A 27,041-nucleotide genomic window follows, 5' to 3' on the forward strand; every position below is an offset into this window, starting at 1 on the left:
CAGCCTGCACCTGTTTTGTGTTTTGTAGAAGCATAATAACAACTTTTCACCCTACAAAGGTCCAAGTGTGTACCAATGACTGCGTCTTCATATACAGATGGCTGGAAAGTTCACTGCTCTGTAAAATGAAGATCACTGAAAGATTTGAAGCCTGACAAAACGTGTAGATGACATGATTACATCTTAGCACCATCGTTTGCAGCAGCACCAACTGAGTGGCTCCTTATTTTGTGGTCAATACATCCCATAAGACAGAGTTAGGTGATATGATTACATAGAGTTTATACCCTTGCAATATGACAAAACTGTGGTAGTAGATGCAATTTGCAAAAGAGGTTGATTTTACAGCTTCATTCCAGCCTAACTTTCTGAATGCATTACACAAGAACAGGGGAAGTACAAAACATTAGACAGGTGGGAAGATATCATAGTCCAGGCAAGCTGATTGAGTCCATGGATTACGAGAGGACGGCAACTCCTATCAGTGGTACTAGGAGATAGAAGAACACGTGTACTTTTGAAGCACTGAGACCATGTCAACCACAGAAGTAATGGTTACAACATTTATTTCCAGCATAAGTAGTACACAAAAACTCACTTTGGAGATTGTCTAAGGATTAGATTGGCCCAGCGGTGTGTCTTTTGGTCCTGCTGCCTCAACAAATCCATTTATGTGCATGGGAGAAAAGAGAGAACCTCAAAACTGAAACCTAATGTCCCATAAATCTGTGAAGACCGGCAGATCATCTCATCACTGCTACACTCGTGGCGTAAGCAGGGCCTCAATGATCACGCTGGTAGCCCTGTCAATGGTGGTCATGTTCTTCAGTCCACCAGCTGCTGAGATCAAGACATGGAGTGCTTTATACTTTGCGGGCTCATTGGGGGAGTGCAACACCGAGAGAGACACAGCACAGGGACCTGTTTCTTGAGCTCATGCAGCCATTCATAAATGGAACTGCACCATGTAGACCATGGAGTTATTGCTAGACCCCATCAACTTTCTCCACAGACTCACTTTCAGTCTACATATCATGTGCCATTCTTTTTCACTGTGGCCATGACTACCAGATCATTAAGATTTATCAGCCTGGGGTGGGAGGGTGATTCCCTACAAACGCATGCCCTATCAAAAGAGGACTTATAAGTCTCATATTCAAATCCCAGCCTGTGCAGGAAATAAAGAGGATTCTGTTGGATCTCAGTTCTGGCAGATATTTTTGAGATCTAGCCAATCTAGTGTAATATGCTCAATTTGTTCTGGTGTAATTTTCCAAAACCAGGTCACAGTTCAGCAGGTCCTGCACATTGTCTGCTTTATGTTCAGAGCAGTAACGTGCAGATTGTGATAGGGCTTTCTCATATTCCCTTCCAGCTGGGCCCAAAATACAGGCCTTATTTAAACGGCCATCACCCATCTTTTGTTCAAAAGTCACCCTGGCTGGGAGTTATCTGAGTCCTATCCCATAGATGCCAACACAATGGGGGAAACAAATGCCCACAGCTTGTTAGTGCTTCACAAGCAATTAGGAGGATTCATGGTTAGGAGGTAGATTTTTAACTTTGTTCAACCCCGTCGATGTAAAAGATGTGCATACACTGAAAGAATGATAGATGTATCTGTGTATATGAATAATTATACAAATAACTATTTAAATGCCACTTACTAAATTGTTTTTCATGTAATTATTTTATTACACTACTCATCCCAGTGTAAGGTGTTAGAGTTTTACATCACACAGAGAGAGGCAATAAAGCATACAATTGTGTAGATCAATGTACAGGAAATGGTAGATAAGACAGTGAGTATTATGAGACATAGGAGTCACGTGTCGTCCATACGTGTAGAGGTACTATATGTTAAGAATGCATGATCGGAGAAATACAAAGTCAGGATTCAAAACATAATACAGTGATTGTGATCGTCTATAGTAACACAACACTATTGTTACCCAGTGGAACCTTTCTTTGCCAAAAGAGAATAAGAACAGATTGAGAGAAAAACGATAAGGATATAAAACCATGACTTGCAGTTTACATGCAGTTGCTCGATGACGGTTAATGGCTCACTGTGCTATAATAGGACTGCAACTTATCAGCGGGAAGTAGCTAAAGGATCTAGCTGTTAAAGCAGACCCCGCTTACCTATCCACATAAAATACAAATCTGTTGCCTATGTGTTACCAGATCTGCTTTGCAGCAGGCACATTAATCCTCAAGGCTACCTTATGAGTTAAAAGGGGACAAAAAATAGAGCTCTCCCGGAACTACATTAACCACCAGAGTTATCCTACCATTAATATAACCACCTGAAAATTGTTGGGCTCACAAAGATCTCTGCAGCAGGTGTCTTATCCCTATAATGTATTTCAAAATGCAGCCTCTTTGTGACCAGTTAAGCCAGAACAGGTTTACTGGCACATCTCTTTGTTGACAATTTTTTTGCAGCAGATTTTTTTTTTAAATAAATGCATAGCTGACTGTCAGACTCCACTTTACATGAGTGCGCCGCTCTTGAATCCACCACTTTTCCTCTGCCAAACCTTGACCCCCAGTTTATGGGTATATTTTTATAGCAATATTTTTCCATTTCCATCATCTATCCCAGCACAACTTTTCATGCCATCAATACATTGTTGCGACTGAGATAGGCGATAGGAACACCTGTTATTTGTAATAAGGTGGCCCCTGGCCACCATTACTATGGCAGCAAGCAATATGTAAATCAAAATGTGTGATCTGTGCCCTCACCTGACAGCGGATCGGGGCAGCGTCCGTCCATGTGGCCACTTGTAAAGCTCTCCCAAGTGATGCTGGTGAGCCTTGATGCTGCAGAAAGTCCAGGTGGCCCCAACGTGCACGGCGTGCATGTGCCCGCATCACTCCAAGATGCAAACATTGCGATGCCCGTGTAGGATGCTCCGTAGTACCGGATGTCCACTTGGAGCATGTCCCCGGACTGTCCTTTTCACTGCTCGAGCACAGGAATGCGACAAGCGCAAGCAGATGGGGGGCAAAGAGGAGAGCGCACCAGGGGAGCAGGGCTCTCCTGCCGGTCGGGGCCCTCTCTGGGCGAGGAGTTCTGGGCAGCGCAGCTCCGATCATCCCTTTAGAGCAGGAAGGGCTTTCTGGCGAGCACTATTTCCAAGTGCATACAGTCCAGCCGAGCAGCCCCTCTGGTGCAGAGCGAGTTCTGCCAGGATGGCCCTCTGAAGTCCAGAAGGACCCGAGCTGCCGCCATCAGCACTGCACGCCTCCTGGAAAGCACCGCGTTTCCATTGCAAATCCGTTGCCTCCTGTAACAAGACGCTCCGGTGACACATATTTTAAGGCCACCCCAAAGAGTCTGCTCCAGGCTTCCTAAAAAACAAACACATCGGGGACAACAAAGAAGTGTGCATTGCAGAGCCAATGATTTCAGGTATAGGCAGAGGCTACGCTAAATGCAGGGTAGCAGTTTCCAAGTTTCTCAAACTCTTGAAAAAAATAACAAAGTTTGCCTGTGAGCTTCTAGTCACCCACGCAGTGGAACTCGTACATTCCTGAAGCGCAAAGGGCCGTGTAGCCCCGCCCCTGTCTACTCGCCATTGGTCAAAACATGACACCTCTCTCGAGTTGTGAACGGGTCAGCCAGCCTACGTTTTCAAGCCGAGCTTGTTCGCTGCCGGGATATGTAGTGATTTAGCGCTAGTTTGTCGTTGGAGAAGTCTACACCCCTTTGAACACATAGTAAAACAACCAGAAAACACGAAAAGAGGCAATATTGAGTGCTATAAAATGCGAGGTAACCTATGCTCCTTTTGCCAACGCTTGAATGCTTGGTACCTTTCCTCTCAGTACAAGATTGCTAAAAACTCAATGTCCCAGAATCCCTAGCAGCTGTTCCTATCGCATCCCTCCCCGATTTACTCAGAGTAACTGTTGCCAGACTAGCACTTCAACAAATTTCAATGCTTTATCACTAGTGGCAGCTATTAAGTAGCGGTTTGCCAGAGGCTCCACTGATATTTTGTGTATGCATCACTTAAAGAAAGAATGCACAAGTGAAATGGAGGTGAAGCTGGCACCCCGGCTAAATTCGGTAAACGTGCCCCCGGGGGGAGCCTAGGAGAGCAGGGCTCGTTCTCTCTTCTCTCCGGCATCGATGGCTGACTCGTGTCTGAGTGATGTGGTGCTGCGGGTGTCCGTGGAGTCACTGCAGGTCGTCCCCGGGCTGATGGCGGCCGCCGTGGTCATAGGAGCGCTGCTCGGAGTCATCGCCGGTGCCCTACTCTGCTTCTTCGTGTTCGTACCCCGCTTAAGAAAGAAGGTACCGGGCTCCCGGCCGTGACTGAGAATACTGTCTTTATGCGTTCTTGTATCTTCCTTTATTCTGTTCTCTTTGAAAGTAATAAGCACTCTTTTAGATTGCTCTTTTAAAGTGCATATGTATAGAATAGAAAATCTGTATTAATTGCACTTGATGTTAACTATCCAAGTTTAACAAAACGGAAAGAAAGACAAATCAGTGTTCAGTTGAAACTCCGGGAGTGCAGGGTAGCGCGCCTTGATTCGCAGCACTTCACAGACTATGAAACAAGAGAGAATGCTTAACATTAAAATAGACCCCACCTTGAACAATATTTTAGATTGCACCAGGAGAAGGAAACCAGCTCTGCCTAGAAGAGTTTCCTATACCCTTTCATGTTCCTTCTATACACTTGTCCTTTCAATAGCTACCATTTCTCCCATTCACCCTTTATTCATCCACATTTTCATGCCTCCATCATTCCCCCGTCGACTCATCAGTATATACATGTATCCCTTTATATTTTTAGCCATTGATACTTTCAATAGTCCGCCACCTCTCTTTCTGCCAATCAATTCACTCTGCTATTAATTATTCTATTACCCCACCCAGCCATCAATCTTTTTTGTTCATTCTATAGTCCATTCTTCCTTCCCACCGTTTACCATTTCTTCCTTCGTTGTTTTCAAGTTTCATTCCTTCTTTCACTCTTCCTTTCCACTGCCATTGTTTTCTCTTAATTTCTACTCATCTTGCTTTTTATACACATTCATTTTAATCTTTCACTCATCAACTCTCTTTCTGATCACTCTCTTTACTTTATCTCGTTTCCTCCCTTTCCCTGTATATGTCTCATTTGTCAGCCCTTTGCCCGCACATCTGGGGGTCAGACAACCATGTTACTGTGGCCTACCTGAACAACTGGGTGGGGCGGCATGGGGTCCAGGTCTCTCAATGCTGCAGTCTCTGGTGGCAGTGCATGTATGAAGGGTGGACAATGGTGTGGCAGATTCCCTCAGCCCGTTTATTCCTCCTTCCCTTTCTTACAATGTTAGTTATGATCATTTCATCTGCAAACAGAGGAGGCGCATAAACAATTAATCACTATTTTAACCGTTTAGCAGCTCATCGGTCCCAGTGGCAGCCATCCACATTTTAGCTGCTTGGGGGTTCACAAAGCCACTGCCATAGAAATCCTATGTGCATTTTTCTAACCATTGCACTTATGGAACATAATGAATACTGTGGTTTCTGCTTTACAGAAGGTTCAGCAACAATCAACGACCCCTTTCAAAATAAGATAAAGGGCTTCATTACGGCCAGGGCCGCAGTGACAGCGGACCGCTGCCAATGTGCTGGTCCGACAGCCTGATTACGGTCGGACCACCAGCACTGCCACTTCTCCTGCACTGGAGGGGCTGGCGGTGCTGACAGTCCTGGATTACGAGTTTCTCCTCCACTGACGTTTACATGGCGGTAGTCCTGCCATATCAAATCTGGCGGAAACAGGGTGCAGGGGGGGTAGTGCACGGGCCCCCATGGTCAGCCTTATCATAGCGCTTGAAAAGCACGACGGGTGTTCGTGCACTCTACGTACCGCAACATTGCCGCCAGCTCTATTATGAGCCAGTGTCAATGTTGTGGCCTGTTTCCCGCTGGGCCACCAGGAAACTCATAATAGGGGCCACAGCAAGGGAACCTTACTAGCGGTAACCTGACTGTGGGACTTCAGCGGAAGGCCTTTTCCATCCGCCGAGGTCATAATTGGGGCCAAAGTGTTTTATATTCTGTGACCGTGTAGGGACTCCCTGAAGCAGTCAGCACACTAGTAAATGTTTGAAAGTCTTGAATAATAGGTTTTCATGCAGTGCTCTTGTTCTTGTCATTGTGATCCAGGAGAGAATCCAGAAGTAACTGGTAATATCAAAGATGGATGGCTCTACATTGTCCAGATCATGAACATATAACATTCAATGTGATATAATAGGTAGCTGTTTTAAATCTATTTTGACAGTTAATTAAATCCATATGGATTAACCTGCAGGATAAGAGATTAGCTGGTATAACAAAGTGATAAAATATTAAAATTCTACCACTTTAGTACTTAGTCTGTAGTTCTTAGTCAATATAATTTCACAGAGTGGTTTAACTGAGGAAAGATGAAATGGGAGCTTAACTTTGACATAGCTTGACATCATATCTTTGTATCGCCAAAGATAAAGTCCTCATCAATTTTACAAGATTGCATCCACATGGTGCTTCCATTGTCATCATTAAAAAATACACAGCTCGATTGTTTTGTTGCAAACCCAGAGACTGAATTTGCGAAAGGATGAAGGTTAAGATTATTATTATGTATTTTTTTTTTTTTACTGTTAACCGTCACAGTGTGCAAGCGTGAAAGATGGAGAACTAGTTTCTGAGGTATCAACTTAAGTGAAAATGTAAAACATATTAGGTATGTGTGCTGGTTTTTAGTCACCTTATGCCTACTTCACACAATATGTATGCTCCATATTCTCTTTCTTTTAAAAAAAAAAATATATTTTTATTTTATAGGCCAAAAGTTTGACATTGGTAGCTAGATGATAGGCGGGGGCAACATCTCTTGAGTGGACTATTAGAGCATTGTGGTAAACGTGTTCCAAACCGTTTAGTCCCTTTGGATTCTTTGCTTTTTGGACTACATTTGTTTTACTTCTGCCATGAATAAATCTCACTAACTGAGTCTCACTCACTGTAAATTCCATAAGACTGGATTGTGAGTGCTAACTGCTAGTGTCAGCCTCTTAGGAAACGGTCCACTGCTTTGGGATGGTTGTGTGTGAAGATACGTGCACATTCGTTTGCACACAAGTGTGGACTGAGTGTGTATGCCCACCATCTAACTCAGTCCAGTATCTCCACACAGCCTGTGGCAGAGCAGGTCCTTCATTGATTTGTGCTGACCTGTACATGCCTTATAAAATGAGTGGACGTTACAAAAAAAAAGTGTGTGCGCTTCACTGTTATGTACACTGTGGTAGAAAGTTTTGCCATAGTTAGGCCTAGAGACTTAGTTGACGACCAATATTGTGGTAAAACATGATCCCAAATGCAGATCTAACTAATTTCCACATATCTGCACTCCTTCTGGCACTTCAACATTTATAATTCTTCTCTGATTCAGCTCCTAGTTACATTCTGGTCTTTTAATGTTTAATGGAATGTGAAACACCATACAATGGTGAAAACATGGAATTATATCATCCCTATGATGTTCTTTATGTTATTGCAGGTTTTAAAAATAATTGATGTCAGATGTGAAACCTGTTTGTTAAATATGACTTGATATGTCTCAAAATTTGAGGAATAAGTAAAGACTCTTACAGAATTTCATTTAGAATCATAAGTCTTGTTTGAACTTGTGCAACCGCTTTTCTCTGGTAATCCGCTATTTTTGTTTGCTGATCCCTCTCCACTTGTATATTCTTTGGTTCATCACAACGTTTCTTTCAAGTGATATTGGGTGGACATCCATTGTTGCATCAGCGAGGAACAACGAGTGCCCAAAAACAAAGCCTCAACATGGATAGGTGTTCTCGTTTAAGGCTTGAAATTGGACTTCCTACAAGAAAGATCTGCGCTTATATTGGCTGGATCTAAACCTCCACCTTAATTGACCTCAGGGCCTCTAGGGCAGTGCGAGCGTTGCAGCGGCATGGGGTGCTGACCTGGATTGGGGAGCTGACCTCAGGGGGACACTGTGTTTAGCAATGACTTTCGAAACTTGTGATTTAAAAACACCTGCTGAAAAGTTCCTTGTGTGTCCAGCCTTCAGGAAACAATTAAAATGTCAAGATATCTCTTGTAATTTAATGTTCCTGCTAGGGAGAGAGGCAGAAGTTTTTGACTCGTCATAAAGTAGCAGAGAGGGTTAATATGCCTGCTGCAAAGAACAGAACTATATTTAATGTGGATAGCTGAGTGGATTAGTAAAGCCAGACTTTCCAAGTGCTTTAAAACAACTTAATGTATGTGAAAGGGGATATGGAGAGATGAGGGGCACATTTTCTGGGTGGTAGTGAGTGAATCCGAGGAGGTGGTCATGGGGTGGGGAGCACCAAAAAAGACTGTCGCACAGGGCTCCACCAGCGCTAATTGACCTTGTGGCCTCTTGCCCCTTTTGTGCATGTGCCATGTGTAAGTAACAGTCTCTGATGATAAAATAATGGAAAGAGGTATCGTACTGGCGTGCCATGTGTGAAAACAGTCACAGATAATGATATAATGGAAAGAGGTATGGCACTAGTCAGAACGCTTCAAGGGGCTCTTTCTAAAGAAGTTTCAAACAGCTTAAAACTGACACACTGCCCAAGTACGGAAGGAGCTCAAGTACTGCGTGCCAAAGACATCTAGCTTGTTAATCCTCCTCAGCTAGACATATTGCACTGTGATTAGCACATGCTTGTATGCAACATTGGAGTTTGGCATGGTACCTTATCCTTGACCAGTGCTTAATTTGTGCTTGTTGTTTCCGGTGCTGAGCACCAGCACTTATTTCTGAGGGCTGGCGCTTAGTTTTCTGTCTCAATCATTTACTGCAAGCAAAAGACATGGGAAAGACGGATGAAGAGAAAAACAAAAAAGCGTCACAAAGGTGAAAAGCAGGAAGCTGACAGAGTGAGCTGAAGGGGCAGGGAGTGGCATAAATGGAAGGAAAAGGCCCGAGGTGGCTTCAGGATTATGTGCTCGCACTTTTAATTGCAGCAGCCACGTGTTTCGGAGGAGAGCTCTGAGCACCGGCACCTTTTTGTTTACAAATTAAGCACTGTCCCTGACCATGGCATAATATGCTTCCTGACAATGCCAGTTCCATATGTTGTCTGTCTCCCTTTTCTTTGTGTCTCTCCCTCTTTCCTGACCGCATTTATCATGCCACATCCTCTCTTTTTGGAGTCTCTTAGCTATTTACTATAATTGTGGCATTATAACTTTTCAGTAATAAAATGTCATCAAAAGTGAAATGAGCAATAGGACGTACGCAACATTAATAACTTTAAAGTATCAATACAATACAAAAAACAAATAAATTACCTATTCTATAACAATGTTATGTTCCAACAGATTTCATTTGAAACTCTGTCTTTTCCAAGCATAACTTAACTTAATAGGGGAATTTGTAGAGGACATATTCATCGCAAGAGGTATCTTTGTGCTGTTGGCAGAGGACAAATGTTTGTTGCTGCCCAAATAAAGGGCACATATTTTCTCAACCTCAGAAAGACGAAAAGCTGTTTGAGTGAATCCACTGGGGTTTGAGACCAAGTGCCTGATTAAGGGTTAGGTGGAGGGGGTTACTCTGTCACAAAAGTGGCGGATACCCCGTCCGCTATATTACAATTCCATTATAGCCTATGGAACTTGTAACACAGAAGGCAGGATATTCATCACATTTGTGACGGCATAACCCCTCCACCAAACTCTAAATCAGGCCTCAATTCTTTTAATGGATGGACTGTGTTCATGCAACTGAATCATTTATCATGCAGTTCAACAACTCTGCAATTCTTTCACCATCCTACTTAAAAGTTCTCAGAACTTACACATTTAATGCATGTGGATGATCGTTTTGTGACGTGTTGTACTAGCCATCAAACTCGCTACCTAACTAAGATTCCAAATCTTGACTTACTCATTTAATTTTGATTGTTTTTGCTGCCTAGGTCATTAAGGATTTTTCTTTTGATTAAACTTCCTTTTGCATCTTGGATTTAGTTTTTTCCCACTGTATGGTAACTTAGAATACATAAACACACCACATGTACTTTCAAGTATAGCTTTGTGACTCAGGCGATATTAGGTTGTGCCAATGATAGCCAGCAGTAACATTTCTGTTTACATTTGTGGACTCATCTGAGGGACATAGCCCAAAAGGGCTGACCCTCACCCAAGTTTCTCTGTTTTATCTCTTTTTAGTAACACATGAATGGAACATGCATTTCAATTGACATTTTTCAAAAGGATTGGTAGAAATAGCTGCTAGTACTAGCAAATATAACTAAGTCAGGCGTGCAATATTATATATCAGCATAATTACATGCAAATGTACTGAAAATAATATATTACATTTTCATTTGCTTTTTGAGAAGTGCATTAGATATTCAATTAAATGAGCTTATCCTAAGTGATCATAGGCAACTTTGCTTCGGTTAGTTTGTAACGCTCCATAATATTTTATTAGAGAAAACAAATGATGGTGAATCTCAAAGTATGTTTTTCCTTTACTTTCAGAAGGATGATTCCTCGAAAGTCCTCAGAAACTTTGACAGCAGCGGGGTAAAAGAAAGACGTTCCAAAAAACAGTCTGGTGTCAAAAAGAAGAAAACAGAAAATGAAGTTCATAAGGGAGACATGTTGCTTGAAGTAAATTTATTTTGTTTTACCTTCTCTCTGTTGGGCAGTACCTTTCATTTCTGATAGATTCATTCTTACATGAAGAGAGATTATTTTAGCATAGCAATCAATTGTCTTTTAAACTCCTTGCTCGTGACTAGTACCTGGACTACCATAAATCTTCTAAAATACTGCTCTGCACTTTACTGCACAGCCATTTTCACCCTCATAAATGGAAGAGGCTTGGACCAAGATCAGTGGGACAGTGGTGTATTCCACTAAAAAAGATGGTGCAATATTTACATAGTATCTAGATACTATCTTATGATTACTTTTAGAGCCATGTTCACCATAAACAGTTACAGGGCTTTAAGGGTAAAAGAAACACCCTACCTCAATCACAGATGTACTTTAACAAATGGGTCTTTAGAGCCTAATAAACATGCAGGCATAGTTAGAATGACGAGCAGGGACATTTCAAATTACAGACACCATGGCAGTTGAGCGGGAGCCACTGATATGCTCTCCTGAATCAGAGTACCATTAACTGAGCTGCTACGAATGGAGTTTCAAGTACTAATGATATTGATAGAGCCTTTTCTTTATAAATTAATGAGAGGAACCAAAATGAACTTTGTGCAGGATGCACATAGATTTAAATACTGTGCGCAGCGAGCCAAAGAAGCACTTTCAAAGTAGGGTTGACATGGCTAAAATGATAAGAATTGGTGAAGAGGCGAGTTGCCAGATTTTGAATTACCCTAAGCGTACCAAGTTGGTTTTAAAAGGCCCAGATACCAGGAGTTGGAGTAAGCCAACCAGAAACTGACTGTAGCTACATAAACAAGCCTGTTGCAATAATGATTAAGAAAAATCATTATTTTTTAATGCGGCAAAGATGAAAAGGGAAACTAGAATGCAACAAAGAAATTTGAAGTCACATAGCAAGACAGGAATGCAGTTGGTAACAGGGGCCATTTGCAAACCTTTGTCCAATTGCTAGAACTTGAACATGGATGCATTGCCAGTGCGGAGCATCTTCATCTTCCTCTCATTAAGTCAGAGCCAATAGGTAGACATTTACTCCCTGACCAGTCTCAAACATTGTTGAAAAGAGACAGCCTATGATACTGAGACATTCAGTTAGATGATAATCTGTATCGTTAGTACACACATAGAAACTATATCCCAAAGAGAGGATCATCTTGCCTAACATAAATATTACAGGGCAGTAGGGGGTGAGAACCCTAGAATGAAGGTGGCACAAGACAGATGGAAATGACTGGAAAATAAAAGTCTGGGATTGGGTGTGAAGAAAAATAAATGAAACAATGAATATTACATTTGTAGATGATATAGGTGTACTGTAGAGTCTATAGCTGAAAAAGAAAACTGCTGCTTTGTAAGTTACAAACTACAACTGCTTCCATTGCATTGCTGACTAAGCTAGAGTCATATATGGGTGGCCAGGATATTCATTCATCACATGAGTATTAAGTTTGTATTAAGGAAAAAACAGACATTATTTGCCGTGTCTATTTCATTGTAGCCCAAGATTTGCTTTCAAGACCAGGCTCCTTTTATGGATTTATTAACACACCTCAACTATGATGCATTATGGTGTAAGACTGGGGGTAAACTGATATTGATCAGTGTTAGAACCCCTCTCAGGGCACACAGGGGGTACTGGGCCCAACCTGTGGGATGTCATATGGATGTTCTTAGAATTTTTGCAAGTTGAGTATTCTCACACAGTGGCCGCAATAAATGTTGATGCTTCAATTGTGGCAGTTGGTTCTGGGCTCTGTGATGGATGAGGTGTGATTAAATACAGCTCCTGCGTGTACCATTTTTACTGTGTTGCTCCATTTATTTGATGGTGACAATTTTACATTTGGCAACGAGGATGGGATGGCTACAAAGTGGAGATTACACCTCAGCATCATGGATATAGTTTTCACAGTGTAAGTAAGATTATCTCTTATTGTTCTTCTGTAAGCTGTCTTGCCATGTTTTCAATGTGAGGACATCAGAAAAGCTGCAACAGCGAGTTCTGGATTTCCGCACCACTGTGGAGGAAATTTTGTGTTTTTTAGTGTCAAGTGAGCCTTCATGGGCTTTTCCGACTTGCTTTTCATAAGTGGAACACATTTGTGTTTCACTGCATCTGTTAGTACTATGCCCAGTCTGCTCTGGATAAGGGGGCCACAGTGGAAAAATAACCTCTACCTCCCTTAGTAACTAACCCAGTTTGGGGCACCATGACGCTTTGCGACAGAAAGCATTCATGGAGAAGCAAGCCCAAATTCCTTCAGAAATAATACAAAAAGTGTGCATGAGGGTGCACATTGGCCATTTTACGGGCTTGGGAAATCTTGCATTCTGCATCATTCACAATAAGGCACTGTACGGCCTGTCATCACGGCGATAGTCACATCTGTTGGAAAAGTGCGTGGAAGTGGTGATCAGTGGAGACTGTAACTGTTTCGGTTATAGGCACACCATTGTGGAGCTGGGAGTCTGTTAGGGTGATTTGTGAGGATTGTTAAAAGCTGTGGAAGCTGTCAGCTCCTGAGACAGAAGTTTTCATTTTTTTAAATCAGTGACAGCAACACTCTCAGTTGGTAACAGTTCTGTATTGAAGGTACTTCCGAACCTGTCACACCTTTTTCTAATTTTCCATCCTATTTGTGTTTCATTGTGATACAATGGTCTTGTTAGTAAATTGTTATTAACTAATAATGGGGACACTAGAGTTAACATGCAGAATGTCACACCACCACCATTTTTCTTAAGTAATCCAGTTGAACCTATGATAAAATGGCAGAAGTGGAAAAAATATTTGGGAATTATGCAAGGGTGTGTGGTACAAACTGAGTGCCGAACACAAACACTGTCTATCAATGCACTGCTTAGGTGGCGAGGGACACACTTTTAGATAGCTTACCTGGGTTAAGTGATATGGAGCAGAGATCTTTGAATGAGTTTGAGATCTCTACCTAAATTAGATTTTCATGGTCTTCCATGGTTCAGCATGATAATAGAACAATATTATTTTGGGTTGAGAAAACAGAACAAAGATGAAACTGTTGAGGACTTTGTCATGTGTCTCAGAAAGTTGGCATCCAGTTGTAAATTTGAGGGGGGCAACAGATTAGAGAATCTGTGACCAGTTTGTTGAAATAAGAAAAATTCTACTCATGATAAAGTTGAAGAAATAGCATGTCAGATTAAATCTAAAACAAATGTCTCAGAAAACAAAGGGATAGTTAATGGTAACAGAGTATCTCTGGTGTTTAACAGAGTGCGTTTTAAGTGTGGAAGGTCAGGTCACAAGGCCAATGTGAGTTTCTGTCCAGATCTGCAAGAAATTTTCCAATTCTTGTGGTAAACAGGGCACTTTTCAAAATGTTGAAAATTACGAAGAAAAAAGATGTACTACATGAGGTGAAGGAATTTGTGCTCCAGGTTGGTGAGAGTAAATATGAAATACCCCAGTGTTTAACATCCCTTTGAAAGAGTGAAATGTACTGTGTGGATTTGGTTATGAAATTTGATTCATGTTCGCACCTCACAATGGGAAGTTAAACTATGTCCCAACTAACTCTGCTTAACAGTCACAGACTGGACATAGGATCAAGACGTTCATTACTGGCGCTGCAGGAGTCAAAAACCTTTGAACAAGGCTCATATCAATGAATCCAAGCCTAACTACCTACAGTTGACGGACGCTAACATGCACGTTTCCCCCTCACTTTAAGAAAAAATGACCAGTGGCCTGCATTGATCATTTTGAATGATTCATCAAGTTCATTTTCTGGAGATGGACAAATAAAGATCTATGGACATGCAGATTGCAGTTCCCATCTGGACACTGCCGACCAGTCAGGAATACTCCCCGAAATATAGTGACTTTTGCCTGATTGGACAGCATCTCTTTATAGAAGGGGCGCTCTACTCCAAGTCTCAAATCTCGTAACAAAGCCATCTTGTCAAGCGCTGCAGTGTAGTAAAAAGTCACATAACCTGAACCCCGCTCACCTGCCCCTTTAATGCTTCCAGAGCTTTATCTGTGTTCTTACAGCTGCTGTCCCAGCCTACCTCGAAACTGCTTTTCTTCAGCGGTCCTCCACGCCCCTGCCACAGATATGGGAAGCACGGCAGTAAAAGAGAAAAGGGACACGGGGCATGTTTATTCCTAGTCTAATAAATTTACTCTGTCACGGTTTCGAACACATAGAACAAAGCTGCTTCTACCCCAGTGCCCCAGTGGTTATCTTCAGAAAGGCATGCATTTAGTTATCTGTTTAATAGAAAGCAATTAATATTGTGCCGAATGACGCATAGGCGCAAATTGGATACACCGATACCCATCTTAGAAATAATGCACAACTGCTGTATTGTACAATGGACTTCTTTAAGTATACAAACATGCTGACATGATGAACATTCGTGCACAAGTGCTTTGCAACAGCTTCCCTACAGTATATTGCCAATGCGGTTGTCTGTGGCAGTGGTTTCATTTTCAGCATTCCCGTATTTAATACCGAACACCTTCACTCTAAAATGAACATGAAGCATGGTGCCGCGCCGCGAGGAGAAAGGGAAAACCAAAACAAGAGGGGAGGAGGGTGGCAGGGCCATCACAGGCTGGAACAAGAGGAAGCATGACGTAGTTTAATTGGCAACAAAACTGTTCTCTTAGTTAAAGGTCCCTGGGTGGGAACTTAGCATACAAAAAAGGAACATTTTGCACAACGCGCCAATAAAAGTGAAGCATTTAAGACAAGCATAACAAAGAACAAATGGCAAGAGTGGGCTTGACTAAAGCCCCTATACTGAACACACCATGTCTTGCAGAGACAGTACATGTGCTGCCTAGGCTCGACCTAAAAAGGACTGGTTCACTCCTACTGATCACTACATAATATGCTGGCACCACAGCACTCATGCTACTTAACTCCTGGTGAAGACAGTAGCGTTCCACCACTTAGAGGGAAGCACTTTGGGTGCCCCTGGTTCAGCAAGACCGAAATCCGTGAGATAAGCCGATGTCATGGAGCACACGTGTGATCCGTATGTGCCTACTACAACAAAAACCAGCATTAGGGATGCAGACATCAGCATAGATGGGCACTCATGACAGAGTTGCATGTCCAATACCATACAGAGGTCTTTTCTGTCCTAACAATCAGTATAAAACTAATTTCATATATATCTTCAAAGTATGATTGATGAAAACAGAAAATAGTAATAGTATAGTATGATGCAGATTTGGAAAAGTAGAGACTGTAATTTGAAGCTACTTGATCTAATAGGCATATGGCAGATTTATATCTTTAATTAATGGACATATTTAGACATGTTGAATAGCATTATCTTTTGCCTGGTATTCCCCCCCCAATCGTGTTCCTTGGCATTGTTTGCTGCCTGCTATTGAATTGTAAAGTGTCACTGCTCCCCCTTTCAACATTACGAATTTGGCATATTTAACTTACCTATAAGTCTCTAATATATGGTGCAAAGTGTACCCAAGGCTTGTTGGTTAAATGTCACTAGAGGGCTGCAGCATCCATTGTGCCACCTACTGCAATGACCAAGCAAACAAGGCTGCAGGCCTATCATTTGTAGCCTGGTTGTACAGTTTTAAACTGCAAATTCAACCTGTCAAAATAATTTTGTTTGACAAGTCAAAACCTTCCATTTATATATAGCCGATAAGTCACCCCAAAGTAGGCCCTATTGCCTATAAGACCAGGTGCGTGGTATTTAAAATGAGAACATGTAAAATGTAACAGTACATATGTCCTTATAGAGGAAAAAGGCCTAAAACCTATTTTCACGGTAGGAAAGTATTGGGATACAATATTCAATTTAATAATGTTATCCCCGGCTAGTAAGCACCTACAAATTATTTATTGAAGCCCAGTTCACTCCCTGAGAAGGAACAAAAGGCTTTGGGTGTAGAGTGGTGTTATTTCTTTCCTTCACAGAATGTCCTGCACAGCACCGTATCATTCTGCCTGCCTGGTGAGTGAGATAAATGGGCAGCAGTGTCTGGTAGTGGATTAAAGAGATTGGAGGTGAATTCAACCCTAATCAGCCTTGGTAGTGAGTACACCAATTTCTAATAAAACTGCTGGACCAGAGCTCTCTTCCCCAGCACTCTTTCTTTCACAAGTTAAGCACTGATGTGATTATATCAGATCATCAGAGCTTGGACAAATGTGCCAAGTGGAAATGGCTATTGCCGTTTTTCTGAACATCAGACTGAATTCTTAGTCCATATAGACATATATAGAGAGAGATTTTGCTCATGTACAAGAAGACAATTATTTGTACCCTATGCCATAACAATAAAAGCAAATAACCATTTAAAATGTTATACTGGTCTATGAACTGTGCTAAGCAATTGGAGTTGATTTAATAATTTGAGCATTTATTGTAGGTATAACTCTTTTTTATGACTATAGAACATGTTTGAAAGGTTATTAATCAAATGTGATTGTCAAGATAAATATGAAGATTTAAATCTTTTTGTAGTGATTCATATAGCATACACTGTACTAGATTACTGTGATAACATAACCAGTCAACTATTGCATTTTCTGTTTTAACTCTAGGATGATGAGCTTTCTGCTCCTGGTGATATTGCAGCTTTCGCCTCAAGAGCAAAAGTAATTTATCCAATAAATCAAAAATTTAGAGTGAGTATTTGGAGTCTTTTCTGACATTTATATTTGTGCTGAAGAAGTGACAGAAGCTCCCTGCAAACAGCATTTTGTTCAATGTTTGAAAAGAAGTGATACAGTTTCCTTTCTAGTGAGGTTGATTTTCTCTTGTGAAGCAAAAATCTTTTTCCTTGGCCCACTGTGCTGTCTAGCCTTGAAGTCTTGTCCAACCCTGAACTAAGCCTGCAATTCTTTCATTCACTCATTGTTTCTTTCCCTTCCACTGGACTCTTCCTGATATCCCTAATTCTGGTACACCCCACAGCTCAGAACCATCAAGCACAACTGCTTCAGACTTGGTAAAACAATGATGCACCACAAGGAACATCTCCAACAAAGCTGCCCATAAGGCGGCCCTCAGCAACTACCACCTACACATCAAAGAAGCCAAAAAAGCAGCCATCAAAGTCTACATTGACATGGCTACCAATCACAGGAAGGAGCTCTTCAAAATAGTCAAGGAATTCTCCAACCAGACAACCGCAGGGGACACCATCCACCCCTCATAAGAACTCTACGACTCCCTCTCTACGTACTTCCATACCAAGATCACTTCTATCTACAACAATTTAGACCCCCAACCCACGTCTCCCAACCGCAACCAGCCAGCGCACGCCAGCCAAATTATCACCACCTGGTCTCCACTCACCACTTAGACAACCATGGCCATCATGTCATCCATCCACTCTGGCGTGCCCACTGACCCCTGCCCTCACCAACTCTTTAACCATAGAACTATCCCAATCAGCACCAAACTCACCAGAATCTTCAACAGCTCCATATCCGAGGCAGACTTCCAGGAGAGATGGAAACACACAGAGATCAGACCCTTCCTAAAGAAACCTCCGCCGACCCCAGTGTCCTCAAAAGTTATCGACAGATTTCCCTGCTGTCCAACCCATCCAAAGTACTTGAGAAAGCCATCACCAACAATGCACTGAACACTTGGAACAAAATCACCTACTTGAGGCCTCACAATCCGGTTTCTAGAGCTAACCACAACACTGAGACTGTGCTGATCACTACCAAAGACTACATTAGATCTCTCCTTGACTATGGAGAAACTATGGCCCTGATTCTCCTCAACTTCTCTGCTGTTTTTAACACAGTCTCCCATTACACCTTCATTGACGGACTCTACAACATCGGCATACAGCAAAATGCCTTCAAGTGGATCACCTCTTTCCTTACTGGTGACACACAGAGCATCCAACTGCCTCTATTCACCTCTGAACCCAAGGACGTCAAATGCAGCATACCCCAAGGATCTTCCCTCAGCCCCACCCTGTTCCACACCAAAATGACCCCCTTTGCAGACATCATCAGATTTCAGAGACTCAACATAATCTCTTACACTGACAACACTCAACTAATTCTATCTATTCCCCTCCAACGCCAAAACCAACTTCCACAATGCCATTACCAACGTAGCCAACTGGATGAGAGAAACCGGCCTCAAACTCAGCTCCAACAAGACAGAAGTACTGACCTTTAGGAAGAGCACCTCCACTTGGGACGATAGCTGGTGGCCATCAGAACTCGGACCAAAACCCATACCCACAGACCATGCAGACAAACTAAACATCACCCTCGACAACTAATTGACCATTAAACAACAAGTCAACGCAGTCACCTTGTCCTGCTTCCATACCCTTAGCATGATCCATCTTCAGATGGATCCCAGTCAAGGAAAACGGGATGTATGTAAAAAATAAAACTGAAACATTTAAGTTTTATTTTTTAAGAGCAGGCAGTGTTGTAGAGTACCACTTCCTGCTCTTAAAACATATTTTCTTATCCATTGTCCAAGGGGGAAGGGGTCCTTTATGGACCCCTTCCCATTTACGAATGGGTTACCACCAACCCACCAACTTTCTATTGGCCATAAACTGCAAATGTTTTGTGACCGCATTTTGGTCGCAAAACGTTTGTACCTACCTTTCAGATTCAGTATTAGGAAGGGAAGCCCTCAACACGCCCCTTCCTTATACCGAATCACAGCACTCAAATTGTGATTCGGTAACAAGTTATCTACTTATAATTTGTGCTTTTGTACATCCCAAAAGGTATTTTTCTAGTGACAAAGAGGCTGATTCTGCGAATTGCGCCATTTTGCATTTAGAAATGTTTTTGTACATGTGGCCCCAAAATTCTAATCGTATCTCTTATGTTAAAAGTATATGGTTGTTTGCATACATATATATTCTGTGTCATTCATTTAAACACTGTTTAAAGCTTTCAAGGTTGATGGCAAAGTAAAGCAGTAGTCAAGATTTCATGAGGAAACAAAAAACATAACATTTCCAGCAGCAATAAAATGTGCCACCGATCAGTGATTGATGGTTCTGTGCCAAGGCATGACAAACCCATTTCATTTGATGACAGAGGCAGCAGCCCAATAGGTCTTACTGAATGATTGTATTCCTTCAAAAGCAATGGAAATTAGTGCTTTTCATAAATTCATGCAGTGGAGCAGCGCTGCTGGCTGTTCACCCTCCATTTTATAATGGATGACATGTAAATATCAGAAAGGTTATTGCTTCATTAATATTGCACAAAAGCTACTGACATAACATATGAATTTACATTCAGGCTAAATGTCTCTAGCATACAAAGCAATTTTCTGTTAGTGCTCATGTATATTTTCAACAACTCGATTAATTATATGTTCAGTATACAGTGGTGCTGAACTATGCTGTAACTGTTTTTGGTACTGAGGCATATGAAGAACTGCAACCTAGCTGCACGTTTTACACTTCCTATGCATAAACAGGCAAGCAATTATCAGGTGCAGAACTTTAGAAACTGTAAGTGTTGTGAAAACATTTGTACTGGGTGTGAGGTTGCTTCCTCAAAGGTCAAAATAAACAAAAAGCTAGAATATATGATAGGTGCCTTCAATATAGCTCACTGTGTTTGACATTCACAATTGACACCTGCAGTGATATGAATGTCACAAGTCTGAACAATGAAAACACCAATTCAGACTTCCAACTTTTGAGGTTGTTGAATTGAGAACTATTACATCGGATAACAATAACTGTGGATATGTACATGCTTAGAAACATCAGAAGTGCAATGTGACTCATTTTGTAAAAACAAATTAGTAATGCAGGTATTAACTGTTTAGCAGACCATTACTGATCTTGCCTCAATTTTTAAGTCTTCTTTATTGGCACATAAATGTTTACCTCGCCCCCTGCATCAAATAACACACATTTAATGTTTGGGCAACAAGAGTGCTACATAAATCAAGCACTAGACAAGACTGCCCTCTCCGTCTTTGTCTAATACAACACATTTTCACATATGGGGCTACTGACTGACTACAGTCCTGTGGGGGGCAATTACTCCTCTGCACTACTATCACACTACTCTCAACATTGACTCCATTAACTATCATCAAATGTAAATGTCCTAACTCACTTCATTAAGCAGTGGATGGGAGGTATTTTGATGTATTCATCCTAATAATCAAAAGTTGGGAATTCTGAAAGCTCTGACACAAGATCGCACCGTTGGAGTATGTGTTTTCCCATCTTAACATGGTGAGAAAACAGATTGACTACTAGCCGTGGAGCTGCACCTGTGGAAATAAGGATGATGAAATCACTGGATTCCTGAATGTTATAAGGCTTAGGATATCTCTGCTACAGTTGAAAGGGAAATATCCATTGTTATGCTACAGATCAATCTTATTAATGTGGACCCCAATATTCTGGCCTGGGTCCTAGCAGACAGATTGTGTACAGTAATTCTAACACTCTTTCACCTGTCACAAGTGGACTCTCCTGAGATTACTGAAGAGCAACACCTACCTACTAGGGCCAGTCAGAAAAGATGAGTACAGTACGCTAATGCTGTTCTTAGACATTTGAAAAGATATTTGATCAGGTGAATTGGGGCTTCATTTTCTAAGTGCTTGATAGAGCAAAGCCATTGGTAGTGGTTTAACTATGCAACGTAAGTGGAAGACCTCTGCTGTGCTGACCCTAAATGACTGGTTGAGTAATAATATGCCTTTGGCCCCATATGAGAAACATTTATAGATCTAACAATCCGCTTCTGATCTTTGAACTAATCCTAGTATGATTTCAGTAAGATGACTCTGATCTAAAAATAGTGTGAGAGACTTTAGCAGTGTCCTATGGAAGTATGGCTACACACCCTCTCCAGAATCCTCAAAATAATTCCCGAAAACAGTTACCCATCCAAATTGTCCTTCATTATCATCTAAGAGAGAGAAAAACAAAGCTTTCTTTGTATATATTTGAATTTGTGACCTTTCTGATTTTAAAAGTTCAATCTTACAGTATAGAAGGAACCTAACCACCTCAGATAATTCTATTGATTAAATTAGCATACGCGTCCGATTCTATCATATTTAAGCATGAATTGAAAATAGTACAATGAATGTGAATCAAAATGCAGCACACTCGATTAAAATTAGGAAAATGTTGCTATCTTTGTAAATTAGATCTAGGTTATCCTCTGTGAACGTAATATCTGCTGTGTTTTCAAACATGTCAAACGGCACAGCTACCAGTTTTTAGACAACAAATCTAATGGTTCATCTTGGAACATGTGAGCTCACCTTGAGCCAACTTACATACTAGTTAAAAAAATAATAATCTTTTATCCTTTGAATGTATTATTATTGGGATTTAATTAATTATTTCAAGTTTACATATCCCTTTCATTGTGGCAACTGAAAGTACAAATTACAATTAGAACTATTGTTAATTATGGATTTTAAAGTAGATCCTCTGATGGGAGCCCTATTCAGTATGCAGCAGCAGAGAGCAATAGCTACTCAAATCTGATTTAATCTACTCAATATTGTTTCAAAACGTAGGAGGTAGTTTCCTTTCACCTTCTGTATGAGTTTCAATCTTAACATTTCCTGTTGTATTGGAGTTTTTTAAAAGGTATACTTTTAAATTCAGTACACTAAACTTGTTTGGATCCTTCTGGGGCCATACCCCAGAGTATTTATAAAATGTAACAATAATAAGGCAAGGAATGCGCTACCCCCTACCTCATACTTTAGTCCTCTCATGCTTGCCTGAATCATTGGTATAATACAATTTCTGCAAAAAAAAGGTGTCAGTGTCCACAAGGTTGTAACACATTTAAAACATTGAGGGAGTTTGTCTTTTTCTTTTGTGATGCTGCATTTGCAGCCGGTAAATGCCACTGAGCCCAAGACTAAAATGTTTCATATCCTGTAAGAGTTGTAGTTTTTTTGCATTATGGCCATAAAGATTGTATTTACTTCCGTATGTTTTTGCACCCTTCACCCTTCACAGCACATACCTCTGGAGCTATAGTTAAAATATCTGGTAAATTTTAGAACAACATATTCTCCATGGGTCCAATTACTTCATTGATAGAAGCAAGAGTGACCTGGGGCCAATCTACTGTCTTGACCAGCATTATGAGTGCTATGAATTAGGAAACCTCTGTAGCCCAATCAATAATCAGTGTTTGTTCTAAGTGTTCATTCTATTCTTCACATCAAGGAACCTCCAGGTGTTGTGCAGAATTCTATGGTACCACCCTAGTGGTGCAGTGTTGCTCCAGATGCCATCTCTATACATAATCATTCTCATTGTTACCTGGTTTCCCCATTTGGGTCTTAAATTGGTCCCTTTAATCTTATTAATGAGAGCGTCCCTTTCCAGACCCTAAGAATTACTATGTTCCTTTTGCAATCCCATAACATTCCAGTTTTCACAGCAATCAAACCTTGGTAGGGTTTCCTCTTTTCCAGAGGCGCACATTATAATATTATAGATTAAATGTTGGTAAGAATTGTTAGACTGAAATACTGTGTCCCAAATAATTAAAAATATACACCTAATTGTCAAGGCTGAACTGGGAGCCTAAAGCAGCCCTGGCAAATTTTGTCAGATCAGTTCCCGTAAGGCGCAGAGCGAGTGAGTGCAGCAAGCGAGATTACTACAGGAGGAGTATTCCTCCTCAGGAAAATATGGGGGAAAAAAGACAAACATGGTGCAAGCTACAACACATTGTTAATTATATATTGAAGTGTATTTGCTTTTAAAGCATGGTAAAGGCGATGACCTTACAGTGCACCAGGATACCCATGCATAACCACTGACATTCTTATGGAGAACACAAGGCAAAGAAAGCAGGAAGATTCAGAAAACTGAAATGGTATGGGCTGAAGCATTTCAAGGACTTTCTAACGTTGGAAGCGGACAAATATTTTGATGTAGGTCTGTCAAAGGCAAACAAGGGAATGTTTGATGTCTAATAGAAAATGCAGGTGTGCTGCCACTTCTGCCAAGGGTGTGGCTAGAAATAGTAAGAAGATGCCAACAAGAGACATATTTGGAAAAAAGAATGCAGCTGAACAAGTTTATGTAACACCTGTGTTGTTAGGACTCAACATCAAATCAATGAATGACATATCTCAAACCAACAATTACTCTAATAATTTGCAGACGCAGGTGTATAAGCACATTAATTAGTGTATTCAATTAACAAATCCAGATGTACATTCATTGCGGTACATGAAAAATAATCTCCATCAATACATAGACAAGGCAGACAGTCTTATACGGTACTGAGTAGTATCATCCAAATGTCCATGCAATAATAACCCACTCAGATGTTAGTAAGTCCGCAGTTTTCAAAGTAGGAGTATTGCACTGTTCCACAAGAGAGAATACTGAGATAGGTTAGCATTGATGTTTCGGCCTAAGCTGCAAATGTTGATAGGACCATGCTCAAGACTGGTAAATTATGTGAAGGTACATGGTCCCCCAAGGGGAAGTAAAATAGTGTATATAATATACACCTGCAGACGTATGGGAGAATAAAAGAAAGCACAGAGCTCTGCATAGAAGATCCCGTAGGGAACCGTATGTGAAGAAATCATGCTGAATAAAACCAACACCAAAATGTGAAGTGAAATACATGTACATGCACAAACATAACAGGTGCAATAGCGCTTATTAAAATGCTAAAATCTATAAATGCAGTGACACCTCAAGTCAAGCCTATTCCATACCTTACTGAAAACCAAAAGACTCAAAGAGGTATTGGGGCACTCGACAAATGAGTAGGGGGGATTGGTTTTCAGGGAATTGATCTAAAATATTCAGAACCTGTCTGTGTTATGTTCATTTATCAACTTTCTATGTCCAGAGTGACCATCCTCCACTATGGGCATAGGACATCTATAAACGAACATACCACATAAAGAAATTCTGAATACTTTACACCAATTCCTTGAAAACCAACCTCACCCACATCAACTTCCTACAACATTCACTTGGGAATGCACTCAATTGGCACTTAATAAAAACTTCTTTGTGTTTGCAAATCAAAGGAGTAGCAATTGGTGCAGTTTTTTCCCTACATATAGCTAATTTATATGTGGCTAACTTTGAGTCTCAATTTATTTACAGTGTCAGTAATCCATTTAGGATGCAGCTCATCAAATGGATGACATATATTGATAATGTGTTTTTCATCTGGACAGACAATGCATAATGTCTTTTGAAATTCCATTCCTGGATCAATACATGTAATCCCAATCTGAGATTTTCTGTTGATTACAATGGTTATGAGATTAACTTTTGGATATTACAATTAAGACAGAGGACAATGAATTGTACACTACCCTATACACTAAACCCACCATGTGTAATATAGTGTTGCAAAACAATAGCCATCATCCTCAGTCCTTGAAGAACAACCTTCCATTTGGGTAATTTCTTTGCCTGAGATGCAATTGTTCTAAAAAAGGAGATTATTTTAACAAAGCTAATAAACCGAAAAATAAATTGATTGCCTGTGGAGATCCTCCCTGATTGATCAAACGATCTCTAAAACTAGCTTGGTACAACCACGAAGAAGCTCTATTAGAGATTAGACAGTGCCCTCAACTCTCAAAACTTCTTTGCGTATCAACATTTGTGGTTCTTTCCAATAAGATCAAGAAAACGATATGCAAATATTGGAGTTTATTGGGCAATAATCCCATCTTCACTGAAAAACTATTGTTTGCTTTAAAGGCAGAACTAACCTTAGGGATATAGTGGTAAAAGTATATTCTGAACCACTATCTCAAAACGTTCAACAGATGTTACATTTCCCTCCTATTCAAGGACATTATAAATGCAACCAATGTAATGCCTGCAATACCACCAAAACTGTAAACCCTTTAACGTCATTGGTCACCAGTTCTATTTGAAACACTTCTCCAACTGTAATACAAGTAGTCATTTATTTTGTCCATGTGGCTTACCCTGTGTAAGCAAGACTGCCCAGCCTATTAAGAAACAGATATTACAACACCAATCTAGGCTTAGATGTAGGGTAGAAAATGCAGTCATGGTGGAACACTTGACAAAAATGCAACACGCAGAAAAAAGACATATAATGGTGGGTGATTGATGTTGTTAAAATGCCCCATAGATCTACTAATATAGATCGCTTACGCACCATTAAGGAGAACAGGTAGATCTGGAAACTGGACAGTGTTCACTGAGCCTTGAACTCATCTACTGAATGGATTACACTAGAAGACCTATGATGGGTGTGTTCTTATACTTTTTCCTATCTGTTTAATACACATCAGTCCTGTGCAAACCTCAATGTCTCTATTGTTGAGAGTCATTTGTTACTCTGCTCTGCCTAACTGGTCTGACACACCCCAGTACATGTATTTGTTATTACTGCTGCTAACTAATGTACTTGTTATCCTATTTGTCTAACTGTTATGACATGTTTCAATACATGTATATTTTACTACCTCTGCTAATTTATGTTTCTGTTTATTGTGATTGGTATCCTGCAATATTGTGTTGTCTAAAGGGTATGACATGCTCTAATACATGTATTACACTCCAGCTCAGATATTTTTTCTTGTATACATTTTTTCTTGTAAATATTTATCATACATTCCTGTTCGGAATCCCTATTCAATTGATTGGTTTTCAGCAAAATGAACTGAAATATGTTTTCAAACACATCATTATATTAATTGTCTGTTAGCATATGTCTCTGATGTCAGAGTGTGGTTATGCATTCATTGTATCCATTTCCTTTCCTTGAACTGTCCACTTTGGTGATGGCCTCTTTCTATGTCTATTTCATTTTAAATGAGTTCTCCTTGCAGGAACGAGGCTCAGTGTAGTGATGGTATGTTAGCCCTTTTTTTATGTGCATTGTAGTTGAGCTGAGTTTCTACTCAATTGATGGAGCTTAGCTTTTCCACTGTCTATTTATAGCCCACCGTATTTGAATTAAATTGTTTTGGTCTTTTGTTTTTCATATTAGATGTATTGAGGTCCTTTTAATTGTGATTTAGGTTACAAGGGCAATTTAGTTCCTCCTAGTTAGATGTGCCTGTTATGGTACGGTCTAGTCTTTCAGACCACCATTTTACCTAAATTGATGGCGTTTGAAGCAACACTTTCACTCAGCATTTGTCTGCTCTATACGTGGGAGATGATCTGCTTCTGGTTTTTCACAGGCTCCATTGATTGCGGCTTGAGGCTCTTAGAACTTCTCAAGTAAATTTTATACATGTATGAAGTCTTTGGTCAATCATGGGATTTATAAAAATACCCAGTTTTGTTATATGACAGAAAGTATTGCATTATGATTGC

At 40.6% G+C, this 27,041-nt stretch overlaps 2 protein-coding genes across 6 annotated transcripts in view; one reads left to right on the forward strand and one right to left on the reverse strand.

Annotated features, from left to right (window-relative positions):
- Positions 1-3,724, reverse strand: part of EVC2 (EvC ciliary complex subunit 2) — a 306,369-nt gene extending 302,645 nt beyond the window's left edge. For 4 of the 5 annotated variants that reach the window (XM_069202979.1, XM_069202987.1, XM_069202971.1 and 1 more), the window contains exon 1: positions 2,752-3,084. In XM_069202979.1, the coding sequence (XP_069059080.1) occupies positions 2,752-2,950 (199 nt within the window). In that variant the 5' untranslated portion in view covers positions 2,951-3,084. Of the gene's footprint in view, positions 1-2,751 lie in introns of all 5 variants that reach the window. The other variant, XM_069202996.1, reaches the window with a different exon arrangement.
- A 420-nt stretch (positions 3,725-4,144) lies between these two features.
- EVC (EvC ciliary complex subunit 1) overlaps positions 4,145-27,041 on the forward strand; it is a 436,134-nt gene continuing 413,237 nt past the window's right edge. The window contains exons 1-3 of the mRNA XM_069203012.1: positions 4,145-4,309; positions 10,562-10,693; positions 17,287-17,370. Coding sequence (XP_069059113.1) covers positions 4,145-4,309; positions 10,562-10,693; positions 17,287-17,370 — 381 coding nt within the window. The remainder of the gene's footprint in view (positions 4,310-10,561; positions 10,694-17,286; positions 17,371-27,041) is intronic.

The sequence above is a fragment of the Pleurodeles waltl genome, chromosome 1_2 (assembly GCF_031143425.1).
Source record: "Pleurodeles waltl isolate 20211129_DDA chromosome 1_2, aPleWal1.hap1.20221129, whole genome shotgun sequence".
NCBI lineage: Eukaryota > Metazoa > Chordata > Amphibia > Caudata > Salamandridae > Pleurodeles > Pleurodeles waltl.